Source organism: Bufo gargarizans, chromosome 1, assembly GCF_014858855.1.
Source record: "Bufo gargarizans isolate SCDJY-AF-19 chromosome 1, ASM1485885v1, whole genome shotgun sequence".
NCBI lineage: Eukaryota > Metazoa > Chordata > Amphibia > Anura > Bufonidae > Bufo > Bufo gargarizans.
Window position 1 is genome coordinate 127,500,575 of NC_058080.1, and position 19,873 is coordinate 127,520,447.

The 19,873-nt window shown below is 46.5% G+C and overlaps 1 protein-coding gene across 8 annotated transcripts in view; it reads left to right on the forward strand.

The window, feature by feature from the left end:
• The window catches only part of TBC1D1 (TBC1 domain family member 1), a 226,342-nt gene that overhangs the window by 40,512 nt on the left and 165,957 nt on the right, over window positions 1–19,873 (forward strand). For 2 of the 8 annotated variants that reach the window (XM_044298121.1, XM_044298140.1), the window contains exon 1: window positions 16,636–16,764. The exons of the other annotated variants lie outside the window; for them this stretch is intronic. In XM_044298121.1, the coding sequence (XP_044154056.1) occupies window positions 16,699–16,764 (66 nt within the window). In that variant the 5' untranslated portion in view covers window positions 16,636–16,698. Of the gene's footprint in view, window positions 1–16,635; window positions 16,765–19,873 lie in introns of those variants that run through there. 8 annotated transcript variants of the gene reach the window in all.

Sequence of the window (19,873 nt, forward strand, 5' to 3'; positions counted from 1 at the left end):
CTGCCTAGTTAAAACTAACGGTGCCATTGCCACCATGCTAAACGCTCTAGGGGGCCTAAACAATCTTTAGTTTCTTCACTTACCACTGTTTTCCTTGACTTTCCCCTTTAGTTATGGCTAATATCCTACATTATAAGGATCTTCTCAAAATGGCTCCTCTGCCAGTTCTCTGAGGCCAAAACTGCATTCCCTCAGGTCACATACAAACTTGCTGTAGCCAGCAGCTCCCTGCCAGCCAATCAGATTGGACTACTGAGAGACACGCCTCCCCACTCTGAAGCCTAATACAGGCCTAATGCAGTGTGCAGGACCGCCCCTCTGTCTTCCTAGCCGGAGACAGATGAGCCATAGCAACGGTCTTTTAAGGGAACAGTAGAAAGGGACAGGGGACAATAATGAAAACTGTTATTATAAGTAGTGATGAGCGGCATGTCCCATATTCGAATCCGCGATATTTGGCGAATATTCGAATTCGAGATTATTTTGCATTTGTGATTAATCATAAATGTAAAAAAATTGTGTAATGCGAATTTCATCAAAAAAGAACATATAGCATTAAATTTAGTGCTATATATTCCTTTGAAGAATATTCTCCATATTATAAAACATTAATATATACTAATATAGCGAATAGACCGTAAAAAAAAGATTCTACCACTATATTAGTTAAATTACTATATACCGTATATACTCAAGTATAAGCCGACCCGAATATAAGCCGAGGCCCCTAATTTTACCCCCAAAAAATGGGAAAAATTATTGACTCGAGTATAAAACTAGGGTGGGAAATGCAGCAGCTACTGGTAAATTTCAAAAATAAAAATAGATACCGTACCAATAAAATTACATTAATTGAGGCATCAGTAGGTTAAAGGTTTTTGAGTATTTATTTCAAAGAAAAACAATATGGTATCAACAATAACTTTAACAGTACAAAAACCAACTAAAGCGAATATTCGATTTTTGGGAAAATACCAGTTCATGCAAATTTTTATGCGAAAATTTGAATGCGATTTTTTTTTTCTCGAATTTTCGCAATCAAGACCTAGACTCGAGTATAAGACGAGGGGGCTTTTTGAGCACAAAAATATGTGCCAAAAAACTCGTCTTCTACTCAAGTATATTTGGTATTATAAATGCTATTTATATATAAATGTTAAGCTCTTTGCCTCTCTCTTTGCCGATATTCGCAGTGCAAATAAATTAGCATTACCAAGATTCGCGCTTCCATCACTTACTCGTCAATGTAAGTAAGATTGGAGCCTTTGGACTTTTTGGACACAATCAAGAATATGTGTACTGTGAGGTCCCTTTCACACGAGCGTGATTTCCGCGCGGGTGCCATGCGTGACGTGAACGCATAGCACCCGCACTGAATTCGGCACCATTCATTTCAATGGGGCTGTGTACATGAGTGTTTTTTTTCACGCAACACTTCTGCAATGCTTTGAAATCGCAGCATGTTCTATATTCTGCGTTTGTAACGCAGGACAGGCCCCATAGAAGTGAATGGGGCTGCGTGAAAAACGCATTGCATCCGCAAGCAAGTGCGGGTGCGATGCGTTTTTCACTGATGGTTGCTAAGAGACGTTGTTTGTAAACATTCAGTTTTTTATCACGCGCGTGAAAAACGCATCAAAACGCATTGCACCCGCGCGGAAAAAACTGAACAACTAAACGCAATCGCAGACAAAACTGACTTGTTTTAGTGCCAAAATCGACACATTTTCACTGAACGCACCCTGAACGCATCCGGATCAAATCCGTCACGCTCGTGTGAAACCAGCCTGAATCTGTGTATTAAAAAAAAACACTGAATATTCGTTTTTCGAAAATATATCACTTTATTCGAAATAATAGCGAAATCAAATATTCGCGACAAAAATTTGCTTTTCGAAGATTGGCGCTCAACACTAATTATAAGGTAATTGCAAATATTTTGGCAATCATTGACAGACTAAAGCCTCATGCACACGACCGTTGTTTAGGTCTCCATCCGAACCCATTCACTTCAATAGGGCCGCAAAAGATGTGGACAGCACTCTGTGTGCTGTCCGCATCCGTTGCTCCGTTCCATGGTCCGCAAAAAAAAATATACCGTAACCTGTCCTATTCTTGTCCGCAAAATGGACAAGAATAGGCAGTTATATAAATGGCTGTCCGTGCCGTTCCGCAAATTGCGGAACGCACACAGATGCCATCCGTATTTTGCGGACCGCAAAACACAAAACGGATGTGTGCATGTAGCCTAACTCAGGTATAAATGCCTAGCTCTAATAAACTAGCAAATAAAATAAAAAATGACAGTTACCCTTTAAGCCTCATTCACACGTCAGTGTTCGGTCAGTGATTTCCATCAGTGATTGTGAGCCAAAACCAGGATTAGAGCCTCCACAGACATAAGGTATAACGCTGGGTTCAGACCTGAGCGTTCGAAATGGAGCGCTCTGTATGCGCGATTGTATCGGCGTCTGCAATCGCGCATGCAGAGACAAGCGAACGCCCATTGTCGCGCATTCCCGGAAGTCTATGTACGGGAACGCGCGACAAGACGCCCCAAAGAAGCTCATGTACTTCTTGGGGCGTTGGGCATTTTACAGCGCGATCGTACGCGCTGTAAAACGCTCAGGTGAGAACCATTCCCATAGGGAATCATTGGTTCTTGCCTGTTGAGCGTTTTACAGCGCGTAGGAACGCACTGTAAAACGCTCAGGTCTGAACCCAGCCTAAGGCCCCTTTCACACGGGCGAGTTTTCCGTGCGGGTGCGATGCGTGCGGTGAACGCATTGCACCCGCACTGAATCCTGACCCATTCATTTCTATGGGGCTGTGCACACGAGCGGTGATTTTCACGCATCACTTATGCGTTGCGTGAAAATCGCAGCATGCTCCTCTTTGTGCGTTTTTCACGTAACGCAGGCCCTATAGAAATGAATGGGGTTGCGTGAAAATCGCATGCATCCGCAAGCAAGTGCGGATGCGGTGCGATTTTCACGCATGGGTTCTAGGTGACAGTCTATTCACTGTATTATTTTCCCTTATAACATGGTTATAAGGGAAAATAATAGCATTCTGACTACAGAATGCTTAGTATAATAGTGCTGGAAGGGTTAAAAATAATAAAAAAGTTAACTCACCTTCTCCTCTTGTTCGCGTAGAGGCCGGTCTGTTCTTTAGCTGTGGCTGAAGGACCTTTGATGACGTCAGATCACATGCTCCATCACCATGGTGATGGACCATGTGATTGGAGCATGTGATCTGACATCACCTCAGGTCATTCAGTCCACAGCTAAAGAACAGACCGGGATCTACGCTAACAAGAGGAGAAGGTGAGTTAACTTTTTTATTATTTTTAACCCTTCCAGCACTATTATACTAAGCATTCTGTAGTCAGAATGCTATTATTTTCCCTTATAACCATGTTATAAGGGAAAATAATACAATCTTCAGAACATCAATCCCAAGCCCGAACTTCTGTGAAGAAGTTCGGGTCTGGGTACCAAACATGCGTGATTTTTCTCACGCGAGTGCAAAACGCATTACAATGTTTTGCACTCGCGCGGAAAAATCGCGCATTTTCCCGCAACGCACCCGCCTCTTATCCGGGCAAAAAACATGACGCCCGTGTGAAAGAGGCCTAAGGCCTCATGCACACGGTCCGCAAAAACGGGGTCCGTAGGTCCGTGATCCGTGACCGTTTTTTCGTCCGTGGGTCTTCCTTGATTTTTGGAGGATCCACGGACATGAAAAAAAAGTTGTTTCGGTGTCCGCCTGGCCGTGCGGAGCCAAACGGATCCGTCCTGAATTACAATGCAAGTCAATGGGAACGGATCCGTTTGACGTTGACACAATATGGTGCCATTTCAAACGGATCCGTCCCCATTGACTTTCAATGTAAAGTCTGGAGTCCCTTTTATACCATCGGATCAGAGTTTTCTCCAATCCGATGGTATATTTTAACTTGAAGCGTCCCCATCACCATGGGAACGCCTCTATGTTAGAATATACTGTCGGATATGAGTTAGAGCGTGAAAACTCATTTCCGACAGTATATTCAAACACAGAGGCGTTCCCATGGTGATGGGGACGCTTCTAGTTAGAATATACTACAAACTGTGTACATGACTGCCCCCTGCTGCCTGGCAGCACCCGGTCTCTTACAGGGGGCCATGATCAGCACAATTACCGTAACTCTTCAGGTGCCGCGCCGGAAGGGGTTAATTGTACTATCATATCCCCCTGTAAGAGATCAGGGCTGCCAGGCAGCAGGGGGCAGACCCCCCCCCTCCCCAGTTTGAATATCATTGGTGGCCAGTGCGGCCCCCCCCTCCCTCCCTCTATTGTAATAAATCGTTGGTGGCACAGTGTGCACCCCCCATCGCCCCCCCCCTTCCTCCCTCTATTGTAATAAATCGTTGGTGGCACAGTGTGCGCCCCCCATCGGCCCCCCCTCCCTCTATAGCATTAACAACATTGGTGGCCAGTGTGCGGCCTCCCATCTCCCCCCCCCCCCCCCGAACATTGGTGGCAGTGGAGTTCCGATCGGAGTCCCAGTTTAATCACTGGGGCTCCGATCAGTAACCATGGCAACCAGGAAGCTACTGCAGCCCTGGTTGCCATGGTTACTTAGCAATAGTACAATAGTAGAAGATTCATACTTACCTTCTGGCTGCTGCGATGTTCGTGACCGGCCGGGAGCTCCACCTACTGGTAAGTGACAGTTCATTTAGCAATGCGCCGCACAGACCTGTCACTTACCAGTAGGTGGAGCTCCCGGCCGGACACGAACATTGCAGCAGCCAGCACTTAACTATGAATCTTCTACTATTGTACTATTGCTAAGTAACCATGGCAACCAGGGCTGCAGTAGCGTCCTGGTTGCCATGGTTACCGATCGGAGCCCCAGCGATTAAACTGGGACTCCGATCGGAACTCCGCTGCCACCAATGATCGGGGGGGGGAGATGGGAGGCCGCACACTGGCCACCAATGTTGTTAATGCTATAGAGGGAGGGGGGGCCGATGGGGGGCGCACACTGTGCCACCAACAATTTATTACAATAGAGGGAGGAAGGGGGGCGGGGGCGCACACTGTGCCACCAACAATTTATTACAATAGAGGGAGGAAGGGGGGGCGGGGGGGGGCACACACTGTGCCACCAACGATTTATTACAATAGAGGGAGGAAGGGGGGGGGGGGGCCGGGGGGCCGCACACTGTGCCACCAACCTATTATTACAATAGAGGGAGGGAGGGGGGGGCCGCACTGGCCACCAATGATATTCAAACTGGGGAGGGAGGGGGGGTCTGCCCCCTGCTGCCTGGCAGCCCTGAGCTCTTACAGGGGGATATGATAGTACAATTAACCCCTTCAGGTGCCGCACCTGAGGGGTTAATTGTGCGGATCACGGCCTCCTGTAAGAGATCGGTGCTGCCAGGCAGCAGGGGGCAGTCATGTACACAGTTTGTAGTGTATTCTAACTAGAAGCGTCCCCATCACCAACGGAACGCCTCTGTGTTAGAATATACTGTCGGATATGAGTTTTCACGAAGTGAAAACTTAGATCTGAAAAAGCTTTTATGCAGACGGATCTTTGGATCCGTCTGTATGAAAGTAACCTACGGCCACGGATCACGGACACTGATGCCAATCTTGTGTGCATCCGTGTTCTTTCACGGACCCATTGACTTGAATGGGTCCGTGAACCGTTGTCCGTCAAAAAAATAGGACAGGTCATATTTTTTTGACGGACAGGATACACGGATCACGGCCTCAGCTGCAAAACGGTGCATTTTCCAATTTTTCCACGGACCCATTGAAAGTCAATGGGTCCGCGAAAAAAAACGGAAAACGGCACAACGGCCACGGATGCACACAACGGTCGTGTGCATGAGGCCTTAGGGAGAGATCTGCTCCTGTTCTGTGTTTAGAGCCGCACCTGGTTTTGTCTCACAATCACTGAGGGAAATCACAGACCGAACACTGACGTGCAAATGCGGCATTATTCTGAATTGTCATTATGTAATGATTCATTTCCCCTGTAGTGGCACTGCAGGAGGATTGAACATTTACTTCCAGATTTCTCTACAGACAACGGGACACATTTACTCTAGTATTTGCACCTGTTTTTAGGAATAACAATGCTGGTTTAGGCTACATTCACGCGACTATAGTGTATTGCGGATCTGCAAAACACGGATACCGGCCTGTGTGCATTCTGCAATTTGCGAACCGTACATGGCCGCTGCTACCATAGAAAATGCCTATTCTTGTTGGGCCGCGGAACGGAACTACGTATGCGGAAAGCACACAATGTGCTGTACGCATCTTTTGCTGCCCCATTGAAATGAATGAAACAGTCTAATTTCTATTCTACTCCAGGATTGGCATACTTTTTCTTCATCAGTTTTGAGTGGTGAAGTGTGACTTTTTTTGCATTAAGGGGGACATGCAACTTTTCACAGCTCATTTGCTCCTTTTTTCATTTGCATACTAATTAGACCAGTCTGGGTGAATACGAACCCGTCTAAGTGCGGGTTAACATCATCGTTATGAATTCTGTTATTGCTTTCCATTATAACCGTGCTATAACGGAATTCGTAAGACAGAATTCAAAACAGAAACCTTTAATCATTTAAACATTTGATCCGTCATAATAGAGGACTATAGGTAAGCCTAACGGATCCGTCTGGTTGCCGTTATACAGGACGGAAAAGAAAGTTCTGTCGACAGAACGGAAAGAATAGGCATCTATATTAAAGGCTGTCCGTGCCGTTCCGCAAATTGCGGAACGCGCACGGACGCCATCCGAGTTTTGCAGATCCACGATTTGCGAACCGCTAAACACACCACGGTCGTGTGCATAAAGCCTAAGGCCGCTTTCACGCGACAGTTTTTTTCCCGTTTACGGGCCTTTTTTTGCGTTGCGTATACATTCCATATACGGATCCATTAATTTCAATGGTTCCGCAAAAAAAACCTGAATGTCCTCCGTATGCATTGCATTTCCGTATTTCCATTCTCTTGAAAGCTAGAACATGTCCTATTATTGCCCGCAAATCACGTTCCGTGGCTCCATTTATGTCAATAGGTCCGCAAAAAATGCATCCGTATGTCTTCCGTATCCGTTCCGTTTTTGCGGAACCATCTATTGAATATGTTATGCCCAGTCCAATTTTTTCTATGTAATTACTGTATATGCCATACGGAAAAACAGAACGGAAAAACAGAAACAGAACGGAAACAAAAAACGGACTGCAAAACACTGAAAAAGCCATACGGTCGTGTGAAAGAGGCCTAATAATAATATACCTAGTCTAATTCAGGAAGTGCTGTGCCCCAACATCTGATTGCTGGGAGACCCCGCATGTGTGACCTGCTTATAGTCAGGACAGTCGTCTAAGAACCCCTTTGAAGGTTCACTTTAAAATAGGACATTAAGGCCTCATGCACACGACCGTTGTGTGTTTTGCGGTCTGCAAATTGTGGACCCGCAAAACACGGATGGCGTCCGTGTGCGTTTCTCAATTTGCGGAATGGCACGGACAGCCATTGATATAACTGCCAGTCTTGTCCGCAAAACGGACAAGAATAGGACAGGTTATATTTTTTTTGCTGACCACGGAGTGATGTCCACATCTTTTGCGCCCCTATTGAAATGAATGGGTCCGCATCCGAGACTGCAGATCGGAAGCGGACCAAAACCACGCTCGTGTGCATGAGGCCTAAAGGTATCTCTTTTTGCTGTGCTGCTAAAGGGGTTGTCTTACCTCAGACATTGGTGGCATATTGTCAGGATATGCCACCAGTGTTAGATAGGCGCAGGTCCCACCTCTGGGACCCGCCCCTATCTCTAGAACAGGGCCCCCCGTCATGCGACGCCACCCTCCATTCCGTTCTATGGGGGTTCCGAAAATAGGGCTGGCTTGGCCCATAGCGGAGAATGGAGAAGTGGCTGTGCTTGTGCCTTCACACTCTCCATTAAAGGGGTTCTGCACTTTCAATTAACTGATGATCTATCCTCTGGATAGATCATCAGCTTCTGATCGGCGGGGGTCCGACACCCGAGATCCCCGCCGATCAGCTGTTTGAGAAGGCAGTGGCGCTCCAGCAGCGCCGCGGCCTTCTCACTGTTTACCGCCGGCCCAGTGACGTCACGACTAGTATCAACTACAGTGGGCGCGGCTAAGCTCTGTTCACTTGAACAGAGCTTAGCCGCGCCTACTCTATTTGATACAAGTCGTGGCGTCAGTGGGCGGACGGCCCGGCGGTAAACAGTGAGAAGGCCGCGGCGCTGCTGGAGCGCCGCTGCCTTCTCAAACAGCTGATCGGCGGGGGTCCCGGGTGTCGGACCCCCGCCGATCAGAAGCTGATGATCTATCCAGAGGATAGATCATCAGTTAATTGAAAGTGCAGAACCCCTTTAATTTCCATGGGACCCCCGAAAATAGATGAGTGCGCTTGTTTGGCCATAGAAGTGAATAAAGAGCATGCCTTGTATGCATGGTGTGATCTCGTTCACAGCCAGGGCCCTGTTCTTGGTGCGGGATCCTAGTGATACGCCATCAAAGTCTGAGATGACACAACCCCTTAGGCAACCATACTGGCCTAGTCAGAGGCTTTCTGGATTACTCACAGGAAATTTAGAAGCCCAGAAAAATCCCTGCCCCCATAATGACTACTTTATCTCGCATGTCCCCTACATACGTAGGTGAAGGATACCATACCCATATTTTTTATATAATATTCACCTTTTCTTAGATTAAGGATTTCTCTAAAATATTTGCCTCTTTGAGATGTTTGCTAACATTCTTGTAAACCCTGTGAGTGGATTCTGCTTTATCTTGCAGTCACTTTTATCTGTGCACACCAGGAATGTTCAGCCTTCTATGGTAACAATCTTCTGAGATCTCGGAGCTGTTATAAACCAGAGGTGCTCCAAGCTCACACGAGGCTTGGCACTACACCAATGGCCCACATGTTACAGGGCACAGGGAAATATTTTATATATGATTAACTCACAGCAGACATAATGTAACGGTGGAAATCGTAATTCCCTTGGGATTGATACTGAAGATCATGACTAAGGACTCTTTCACACGGGCATCATGGATTTGGGCTGGATAAGATGTGGGTGCGTCGCGGGAAAATGCACGATTTTTCAGCGCAATTGTAAAACATTTTAATGCGTTTTGCACACGCGTGAGAAAAATCGGCATGTTTGGTATCCTAACCCGAACTTCTTCACAGAAGTTCTGGTTTGGGTTAGGTGTTGTGTAGATTTTATTATTTTCCCTTATAACATGGTTATAAGGGAAAATAATAGCATTCTTAATGCAGAATGCTTAGTAAAATAGGGATGGAGGGGTTAAAAAAAATAATTTAACTCACCTCATCCACTTGTTCGCGCAGCCCGGCTTCTCTTCTTTCTTCTTTGCTGTGCAGGAGGAAAAGGACCTGTGGTGACGTCACTGCGCTCATCACATGGTCCGTCTCCATGGTGATGGATCATGTGATGGACCATGTGATGAGCACAGTGACGTCACCACAGGTCCTTTTCCTCCTGCACAGCAAAGAAGAAGATGGGCTGCGCGAACAAGTAGATGAGGTGAATTAATTATTTTTTAACCCCTCCAGCCCTATTTTACTAAGCATTCTGTATTCAGAATGCTATTATTTTCCCTTATAACCATGTTATAAGGGAAAATAATAATGATTGGGTCTCCATCCCGATCATCCCCTAGCAACCATGCGTGAAAATCGCACCGCATCCGCACTTGCTTGCGGATGCGATTTTCACGCAGCCCCATTCACTTCTATGGGGCCTGCATTGCGTGAAAAATGCACAAAATAGAACATGCTGTGATTTTCACACAACGCACAAGTGATGGGTGAAAATCATCGCTCATGTGCACAGCCCCATAGAAATGAATGGGTCCAGATTCAGTGCGGGTGCAATGCATTCACCGTACGCATTGCACCCACGCGGAAAACTCGCCCGTGTGAAAGGGGCTTAAGAGACGGCTGGCTCGAAACATGTCGGTCTGACCAGGGACATGGAGGGACCTCTTTCACTCCACCGTGTGTACGTTTGGAATATTCAATAAAGAACATGCAAGATTTTATCTCCTTTGTGCTGGAGATCTGTTAATTTGAATAAAGATCATGTAATGTTGTAGTAGACAATATCATACAGATACGTACTGAACACTAAAGCATTGTGCTCCATAAACCACAGAGTGAGGAGTGGTTACACCTGGAAATTCATACCTGTTCAGCTCCAAAAATTGCTCAAAATAAGGCTATGTTCACACGTGGGAGAAAAAAACTGTGGTAGAAGCGCAATTTTGGCAACCAAATACACACATATGGTTGCATTTTTTCCATTGACCTCAATGCAATGCTGTAGGCCATGTGTTTGCTGTGCATTATGTTGTGTGAAACGTCTATTTTACGTGATGACATTACGTGCCGACTTTTCTCGAACACCATATTATTTTTTTAAATCTAAAACCTAAAAAGGTTCAAAATTCTGTTGTCATTTCTTCACATATCTTAAAATGGCTTTATAATGTTTCCCTAATCCTGAGCTTTAGATAACCAACATAGACAAAGATCTCTTTCACACAATCGTGTTCAGTCCGGGAAACACGGTCAGTGTGATGAGCGCAAATCCCAGACCAAGCTCTGCTCCTCCAACCTGAACCAATGATTTATGATGCTATAAGTTCCTATCTGATAATGGGTCTACTATACTGTACTCACCTAATGCCATGAGTACAGTACAGTAGGCCCACAGTCGGGGTGGAATTCACAGCAGCATAAGTGAAGATGCCCGGCCGGTGAAGGCATGTGGTGGAGAGCCAGAGGATGGCAGAAGTGGTAGTAATTACTGATGGTGCAACTCACTGTGGCGGTGGTGCCGCTCCAGCGCTCCTCTGGGCCGTGCAGTGAGATGGGGGCCTACCTGTATCCCTCAGCGCACACCCTGGTTGTTGGAAGGTGGGATGCCCATAATGTTATATGTTGGTGAGGTGCTAGCCAGGAGCTGGCCAAGGAAGGAAATGGAAAATGGAGGCACAACAAATGGTGCAGTTGAACACATAACCAGGTTTTAGTGATGTACCAGCAGTTTTCCCCTTTACATCCTTCTTTAAATGTAGGCACATCAAACCCTGGCTGAACCCAGAGAATTAGCTCCATGTACCTCATCCACATGCACGTTCTTAAAGCCAGTTGTGCTTTACTCTAGAGCAGTCCGCGGGTGCAATGTTCACAAAACCTTTCTACAATGCCCACTGCTGGGTGTAGAGCCTAGGACAGGACTTCAATATCTGTCTCTTTGGCATGACTGACATTTAAATTCAGCCAAGGAGCTGTGGAGTTTAGTAGCCAAAATACAAGCGTTACCTCCACAGTTTCCTCGCACCGTCCGGTATGGCTGCTTAACCTTCAGAGTAATAGTCCTATTCCTCACTCAGTCTGGAAGGTTTCTGGGGTCCCTCTCTGGGCCACAAGATCTGGGGTTCTGGGGTCCCTCTCTGACCCCTACTCAGTAATGGTCGCTAAGAGCATGGAATCCACCCTCTGGTACAGCAAGGAGTAACATAACATTACTACAACACAGTCTTACCTAACTTTACATCAGCAACCATAACATTGGCAAACTATTATATTAGCAGGGACACTGCATGAGCCATTACGATGGGGTGAGTTCAGGTCAGAGGAGCAGTGTTCAGTGCAGGAAATGCGACACCAGGTTTCCAGGACCAAATGCTCTCATGTGAAAAAGACTGGACTCTTTAAGGGGTTGTCTCACTTCAGTAAAAGGGATTTATCATGTAGAGAAATGTTAATACAAGGCACTTACTAATGTATTGTGATACTGCTCGCGTCCATGGTTACGACCACCCTGAAATCCATCTGCAGTGGTCGTGCTTGAATACATTAGAAAAAAGCACCAGCCTATGTGTGCTCCCATTGCCTTGGCCATCAGAGAGGTGGGCGCTTTTTTCTTAGGCCTTTTTCAGACGGGCGTTGCGGGAAAATGGGCGGGTGCGTTGCGGGAACACCCGCGATTTTTCTGCGCAAGTGCAAAACATTGTAATGCATAGTAAAATAGCGCTGGAGGGGTTAAAAAAAATAATTTAACTCACCTTAGTCCACTTGCTCACGTAGCCGGCATCTCCTTCTGTCTTCATCTTAGCTTTGTGTAGCAACAGGACCTGTGATGACGTCACTCCGGTCATCACATGATCAATCACCGTGGTAAAAGATCATGTGATGACTGTGACATCACCAAAGGTCCTTGTTGCTACACAGAGCTAAGATCAAGACAGAAGGAGACGCCGGCTACACGAGCAAGTAGATTAAGGTGAGTTAATTTTTTACTTTGTTTTTTAACCCCTCCAGCGTTTTTTTACTATGCATTCTGTATTCAGAATGCTATTATTTTCCCTTATAACCATGTTATAAGGGAAAATAATAATGATCGGGTCTCCATCCCGATCGTCTCCTAGCAACCGTGCGTGAAAATCGCACCACATCCGCACTTGCTTGCGATTTTCACGCAACCCCATTCACTTCTATGAGGCCTGTGTTGCGTGAAAAACGCACAAAGAGGAGCATGCTGCGATTTTCACGCAACGCACAAGTGATGCGTGAAAATCCCAGCTCATGTGAACAGCCCCATAGAAATGAATGGGTCGGTATTCAGTGCGGGTGCAATGCGTTCAACTCGCGCATCGCATCCGCGTGGAATACTCGCCTGTGTGAAAGGGGCCTTAGTGTGCACGCGTGTCCACCGCTGCTGGATTGCAAGGTGGTCATAACCATGGAATCTAACAGGATGGAAAAATGAATCCAGCCAGCAAAGGAGGCAATATGGACCATCAGAATACATTAGTAAGCGGCCTCTAGTAACTTTCTCTACATGATAAATGCCACTTGCTGAAGTGAGACAACCCCTTTAATGATCAGTATTTCAGTCCTAAACGACTAGATGCTTTTTAGCTATATGTTGTCGTTTTTGCATATGTTTAACAGCCCTAACATAGTGATGTTCCGTGTTCATAAAAATGATTTCTTCTTCTGATATAATACTCCCCTGCAGGAGAAATATCTTTTACTTATTGCAGCCTCCCCCAGCAAAACCGGCACAGGAAGTGCGATCCGGGACGATTAGCCGATTGCCGCGGCGGCTGCAATTTATAAAGCCTGCTTTCTCCGTTATGTACTCTGTACTATTTCCATCTCATTCTTTCCCTTTGCCGCACTTAATAAATACCTTACTGCATTGGTCTCATTTATCTACAATTTCTTATCTTGCTTCCAATAACAGCAGTGTATTTACATTCAGATACCAGAGGCAAACATGACATCACAGACGGGTCATGTAATTAATACACCATAAGCAGTGTCCATTGTGTACAGGGTGAATCACTACTACAGGGCTACTTCCCCAGACATGTAGCAGAGCCGGCGTGACTATTGGTGTGCAGTATGTACTGAGCATTGAATGGATCCTGTTTGCAGAGTTGTCAAAAATGACAGCTTATAAAGCTGGTCGTAGAGGGACATAGCAGCTACAGAGCGCCAGCCAAGAATCTCAGCAGGTTTAAAGGAGTTGTCCAGATTCAGGTGGAAACCAGGTATCCCAGGGATATACCTGTAATACAGAAGTGATCATTACTTACCTGCCATCATGGTGTGGTGGCATCATGATGACAACACAGGAGTACTGAATCCAATCAGTGTCCTCATCTGTGCACCACTGAGGCCAGTGACTGGCTGCAGCGGTCACGTTTTGTCAATGTGACGTTGTTGCTGCAGCTGGGTAAACAGAGCCTGGCCAGGACAACCGGAGCATTGGCACTGGATCTGCCAGGGAATTAATGATCACTTCTTTATTGCAGGCTGATCCCTTTGTTGTCCAGTTTCCTCCTGAAACCAGAAAACCCCTTTAAGTCAACAACTTACATTCGGTGTGACATCTGCCCCGACCCCAAACCTCTGCAAAAACATAAGATAAAAGTCAGCAGGATCAATTGATCCTGACCATCCCCACTGGTAGAAGCCAGCAGGGGCGGATTGGCCATAGATCCTACAGGAAAATGTCCTGCAGGCCGATGCCTAGGGGGGTCACCCAAGCCCTCCTCACAGTCGCCAGCCGGGTGATCCGATTCTCTCTTAGGCACCTGGCCAGATGCCGGGGGTGCCCTCCTGAATTCAACTGTATCGACGTCCTCAAGACAGAGATGGCGCAGGTGGCAGTATTTTGTGCTGCACTAGCTGGGGCGGTACATTGCTCTGCACTATGGTATTGCTGACTCTGCCTACTTCTGTTGTCCCTGCCTAAATATGTTGCCCCGCCTGCAACATGGGCCAACTTTTACCTTTTTTCCAGGGCCACTTTTAGTTCCCAGGTATAAAAGAATAAGGCATGATGAATTTTTACTATAACCAAGAGTGCTTTTGCCCTCGAAACGCGTCAGCAGTGAAAATTTTTATTTTGTCTATGTGTCCAAAGATGAAGTAAAGGATTGAAGATTTTAATGAGTACTGGCCTTTTCTCTTTTGGATGTAGGGATCTCTGGGAGCCAGCGAGGATGCTCATGACAGCATGTCAGAATGCAGCTTTTTTTTTTCTGGACAAGTTATCCTAAAATCACTGACAAATTGAAACAATAATGAATAATAAAGATTATAAGTAACACAGTCTAGAGCCCAATACACTGCACCCATTACCTGCATTTACTGCGAGCTGTGAAATGACAAAATATTCTAGTCAAGTACCACCAGCCTCAAACGGACGCATCTATTTTTTTTCCCGGACACAGGAAAAAAGTTTCCTATTTTTACGAATTGTGCAGAAATTTCTGGACAGTTGGAAAGACCCTGGTTCATGACCGTAAGCTGATGGGACTTTGCTTTCCTTCCTATTAATGTTGGCTTGTAGTTGTCTGATCCTTGGTTCCCACTGGAGATAAGCGGCCACCAGTTCATTCTGACAGCAGCTTATCCCCTTCTCTCCACTGACAGAAACATGCATGCCCAGCAGCAGGTTCATGGTTGACTCGCTATCACATGTACATGGCCAGCTTGAGACTGACCACATGTCTGTCTGATTCCCCCAGTGATGAGCTGTGAATGTAATTCTACAGACAAGACCTGGAGCAACATTACAGCCATTGTTGGTTTGTGCATTCCTCCAGATGCCCCATGACTGTGCAGTTGCCAGTCTTTTTGATTTGTGGGTAATGGGAGGTCTGTTTGGGTGGCATGTGGCAGAGTCACGATGATATCTTTGAGACCTCCTGCACCTTAGCACTGCCTCATAGGCCTTAGGCTAGCACCTTCAGCCTATGAGGAACCATGGACCAGTACCAGATGATCCACGGTCTGGTGGTTGGGGACCACTGCATTAGCCAATAGCTTCCATGCCCTGCTGCTCACTTTCATAGGCCATAGGCGGGTGGTCGCCAAGCAGCTGCCTGGGCTAGGTCTCAGGTGGCACAATGACATCATCTTGCACGCCAACGCCAAGATGCAGACGGCTCATTAACTTCTATGTGACCACCTAGGTCCAAAAGCTGGCAACTCAAGCTACATGCCAGAAGACACCAGTGGCCTGCATTGCACATGGCTGTGGGAAGTCAGGTAAGTACTTTTTTTTTGCTAACTGACATTGGGGGCTCTGTAATTACTGGGGTCACTAAAAGGCTCATAACACCTACTGGGGACACTGTGTGTATGGCTCTGTAAATATTGGGGACACTATACCTACTAGGGGCACTGTGTGGGGGCATGATAACGATAGGGGGCACTATAAGTACTGGGGGCACTACAGGGATACAGTATACTTATTTTGGGCACTACAGGGGTATTATAACTACTGGGGCACTACAAGGGACACTATACCTACTGGAGACGTCATCTGTGATGTGATAGGTACGTGCTGCTGCATAGTCCTATATGTTTGGTAGTGTCCATCCAGCAAGTAAAATATGTCTTTCATGCTAGGCTGTGTGTGTAGGGAGGGTTACTTTAAGAATTTGGCAAAAATGCATTGGGGGTCATTTTAGTCAAAAAAGTTCGCAAGTCCCTTTTTTAACTGGCCGTGCGACAATCAATTCCAGATGAGCACTTCAACAAGTGTAAACGTACCCTTATAGCCAGGTTCAGCAACCTTCGCCGCTGCAGATATGGTGAAACTACAACTCCCAGCATTCTCTATTGGATTTATGAGAAAAGCTAAACAAGACTGTCTGCTGGGAGTTGTAGTTTCACACCAGCTGGAGTACAATGCTGCTAGATGAAATTAGACTCCTGCAGTCACATTGTCACCTGAGCTCACTTTCTGAAGTTTCCCTCCATTGTCCTAAGTGTCAAGTGGCAGAAAGTGCTGAAATATTCATTGGAGGAGTGAAACCTCCTGCCGGAGAGACCTGGGGGCTGAGGCAGTGCCCACAGGAGGAGAGGTGCTCCTCAGCAGCACAATGAAGGCTTTGAGGAACTGCCCGCACTTCCTAATCCAATGAAGAGAGTCAGCTTCTTCCAGCCCTTGAACACCATTGGTCGGAGCAGAGCAGTCTCAGCTTGAAAGCCTAAAGGAGCCGAAGCGCCTCAGAAGCATGTATAGGAAGTGGCAGTTAGATCCATGAGAAGTCCTGTCCGAGAACTGGAGCCCCCCCCCCAGACATGAAGGCCAGGCTGCAGAAGCTCATCTCCATCCACCTGGACTCAGGGCAGGAGAAGGAGAACAAGGTAGGTGGCCATGGCTGTCTGCAGCCCTGGGCATACCCTCTGGCTGTCCTGAGACTTGAGGTTCTCCAGCAGCAGTGTTTTCTTGTCAGGATCTTCTTGAACTTTGTTTCCTTCACGTGTTACTTATTTACCTTCTGGAGTATGTGGACTTGTGTTGGTTCTGATGTAGCAAAGCTGACGTTGTCACTGATATGGGCTGTTTACATCAAACGCTTGGAATAATTTGAGAAAACTTTTGTATTTTATATTGGGGCAGATTTCTTACCGCTGTTTTAGACTTCATAAAGTGAGAGACCATGGCACTGGGATTTTAGATATACAAATTGCTTGTTTATTTTAATCCATCCAAATGAAGTTCTAGCCACCGGCCAACGTTTCGGTCTAGTAGTCCTAGTCTCGAGTGGATGGATTCTTCTAACGCTAGTGTGAAAGTACCCCTAAGGCGTTGTTCACGTTTCCGTGTCCGTTTGACATCCATGAAAAAAAAAACGGTCCGAGTTTCATCCGTGAAGATGTCTGTGTTTTGCTGTGCGTGTGTCGTCTGTAATCCACGGAAACTGCGCAGCTGAAAGTTAATTTCAAGAGCATTTTCTAGAAGAAACTATCTGTGAAACACGGATTGCATCCATTTTGTGTCTGTGATTTTCACGAGCCCATAGTCTTTATTGAATGTGTCCGGTCCACATCACGGACCAAAGGTGGCACTGATGGGCAGGCTTTAGTGCTGCTCGAGCCAGTAAAGCGGCTAGGGCAGCGCTAAAGTCCGCCCATTGGAGACGGTGATGTCACCGCCCGGCAGTGTGGCATTGTAAACAAAACGGCATTTGCCCCGAACGATTTAGCGGAGAGCATCGGAGCATGAACTGCTCCGTGATTTTTTTTTTTTTTTTTTTCCACTGACCTCAACAGACACACTAAAATCAATGGCTACCTGTGGAAAATGTGGATAGCGTCGGTGAACAAGGTGGTTCACACCACTGCCATTGATTTGTTCTTATGCTCATTTTAGGATCAGATCAATGAAAATAACGAACGTGTAGGCACTTAAAGGGGTTGTCCGGGATTGGGGACATACATATTACATACATGCATGTCCTACCTTTTGCCACATATTTCTGAAGCCCCGTTTTCATATAGGAAATTCTTAGCCCGAAGTGACTGTTTTCTTAGACTCTGTAATGTACCGGGTCTCTTGCAGGCGAGTTGAAGCCTCTTCTTCCGGCTGCTCAGGAAGCCCGGTGACATCACCGGCACTGATGGGCAGGCTTTAGTGCTGCTCGAGCCAGTAAAGCGGCTAGGGCAGCGCTAAAGTCCGCCCATTGGAGACGGTGATGTCACCGCCCGGCAGTGTGGCATTGTAAACAAAACGGCATTTGCCCCGAACGATTTAGCGGAGAGCATCGGAGCATGAACTGCTCCGAGGCTGAAGTCAGGGGGGCTGCCTGGGTGAAAATGGGGGTTTGTCTGGGCTCAGCTCTGAACCCGGACAACCCCTTTAACTGATTACGACAGAGCCAGACAGATCCCGTTGACTATTATGGAGTTCGTTCTGTTACCGTTCGGGGGTCCACTTTATTATGAATGCAGGCTTTTTTTTTTTTTTTTGAGGAAATCTGCAACGGAAGCCCCAAACAGAGCCTCGAACGCCAAAGTGGACATGCCCTAAGGCCAGGGATACACGTGACGGAAGATGCATGCGGTTTTTACTGCATTTCCACAGCAAAAAATGTGCAAAAACTGCAACAAAAATGCAGTTTTTGCTGTGGAAAAGCACTCAGATTTCGCCCTCTCCATTGAGAAGAGTAAAATGTGCTGTATAAACTGATATACTGCAGTACTGTAGCTTTTCTGCTGCGTTCCCCCCCCCCCCCCCTCCCCACACTTTTCTTTCCCCCATGCAGTGTGTGGATGAGCATTCTGAAAATTCCCTTAAACTTTGCTGGTACTGTACAACGCTGCGGACCTGCTGCACGGAAATCTGCGACGGTAAATCTGCGGTTAATCAGTCACACATGACCCTGGCCTAAATGTGCCGGCTGTGGTTTGTCGGCAGCTTGTTGCACATGGGGGCATGCCGTTGACAAACCATTAAACTTTCCGTAGTGTGTGTTGTGCTAATAATGGTTCATACCGGACTACACCATTAGCGATCATTATTTGCAATGCCGCAGAATATCCAGAGGGATTTTGTTGTTGCCAGTTGGACACGACTTTTACTCCATTGACTTTAATGTAAGTTGTGTGCGACACACACCGCCAAATCGCAGTTCTGAAATAGTCACACTACAGCGAGTCGCACATATTTTTGTCTCTCAACTTTTCCGGATCTTGCTGTTGCTTGACACATCGCTGTGTGGCTGTACCCTTAGTATCGCTGATTGCTGCAGGGAATAAATGTCCCTTCCCTGTGATTGTCTGCTCTGTCGGCCCATGTAGAAGGGCCATTAGTTTACAATAATCATGGGATAACTCCTTTTAATCGGACATCATATAGTACATGACAACCCCTGTCTAACAAAGCTAGAACCAGCCCTGTGCCTCACGTGGATCCAGAGATCTCCCCATTAATTGCTCTGCTAGATTTATATCAAGCTGACAGCTCAAGGGGAGTGTCTTCTCTGCTGCAGCTCAGGGGGCGTGTCCATGTTCTGCCTATCACAGCTCAGGAGGCGTGTCCATGCTCTGCCTATCACAGCTCAGGAGACAGTTGAAGGTTAAAACTGAGCATGTGCGGCCTTCTCAGAGAGCAGGACAAAGAAATGAGAAAAAGCTAAACAGGAGGTGGCGCTATACAGATTGATTATAATACATTTTTTATTACATGAAATTGCAAAAGTATTCAGATCCAGGTTTGAAAACTATAGAATATTTTATTGTATTTTTTTTGTGGGACAACCCCTTTAGGTCATACTGTACTTGTAGTACACGCCAGGGAAATCCCCTAAAGTATACTCAGGGCTGGGTTTAGGTTAAATTGTGTGTAGTATCTTTAATGGACGCTCCCTCTTGTTAGGCCATGTGCAGGTTCAGCAGTGCAAGCCATCGGGACCATTGGTGCCCCCTTCAGTTAATAAGACGTAAGTGTCCTTAACGGGGTTGTCTCACTTTA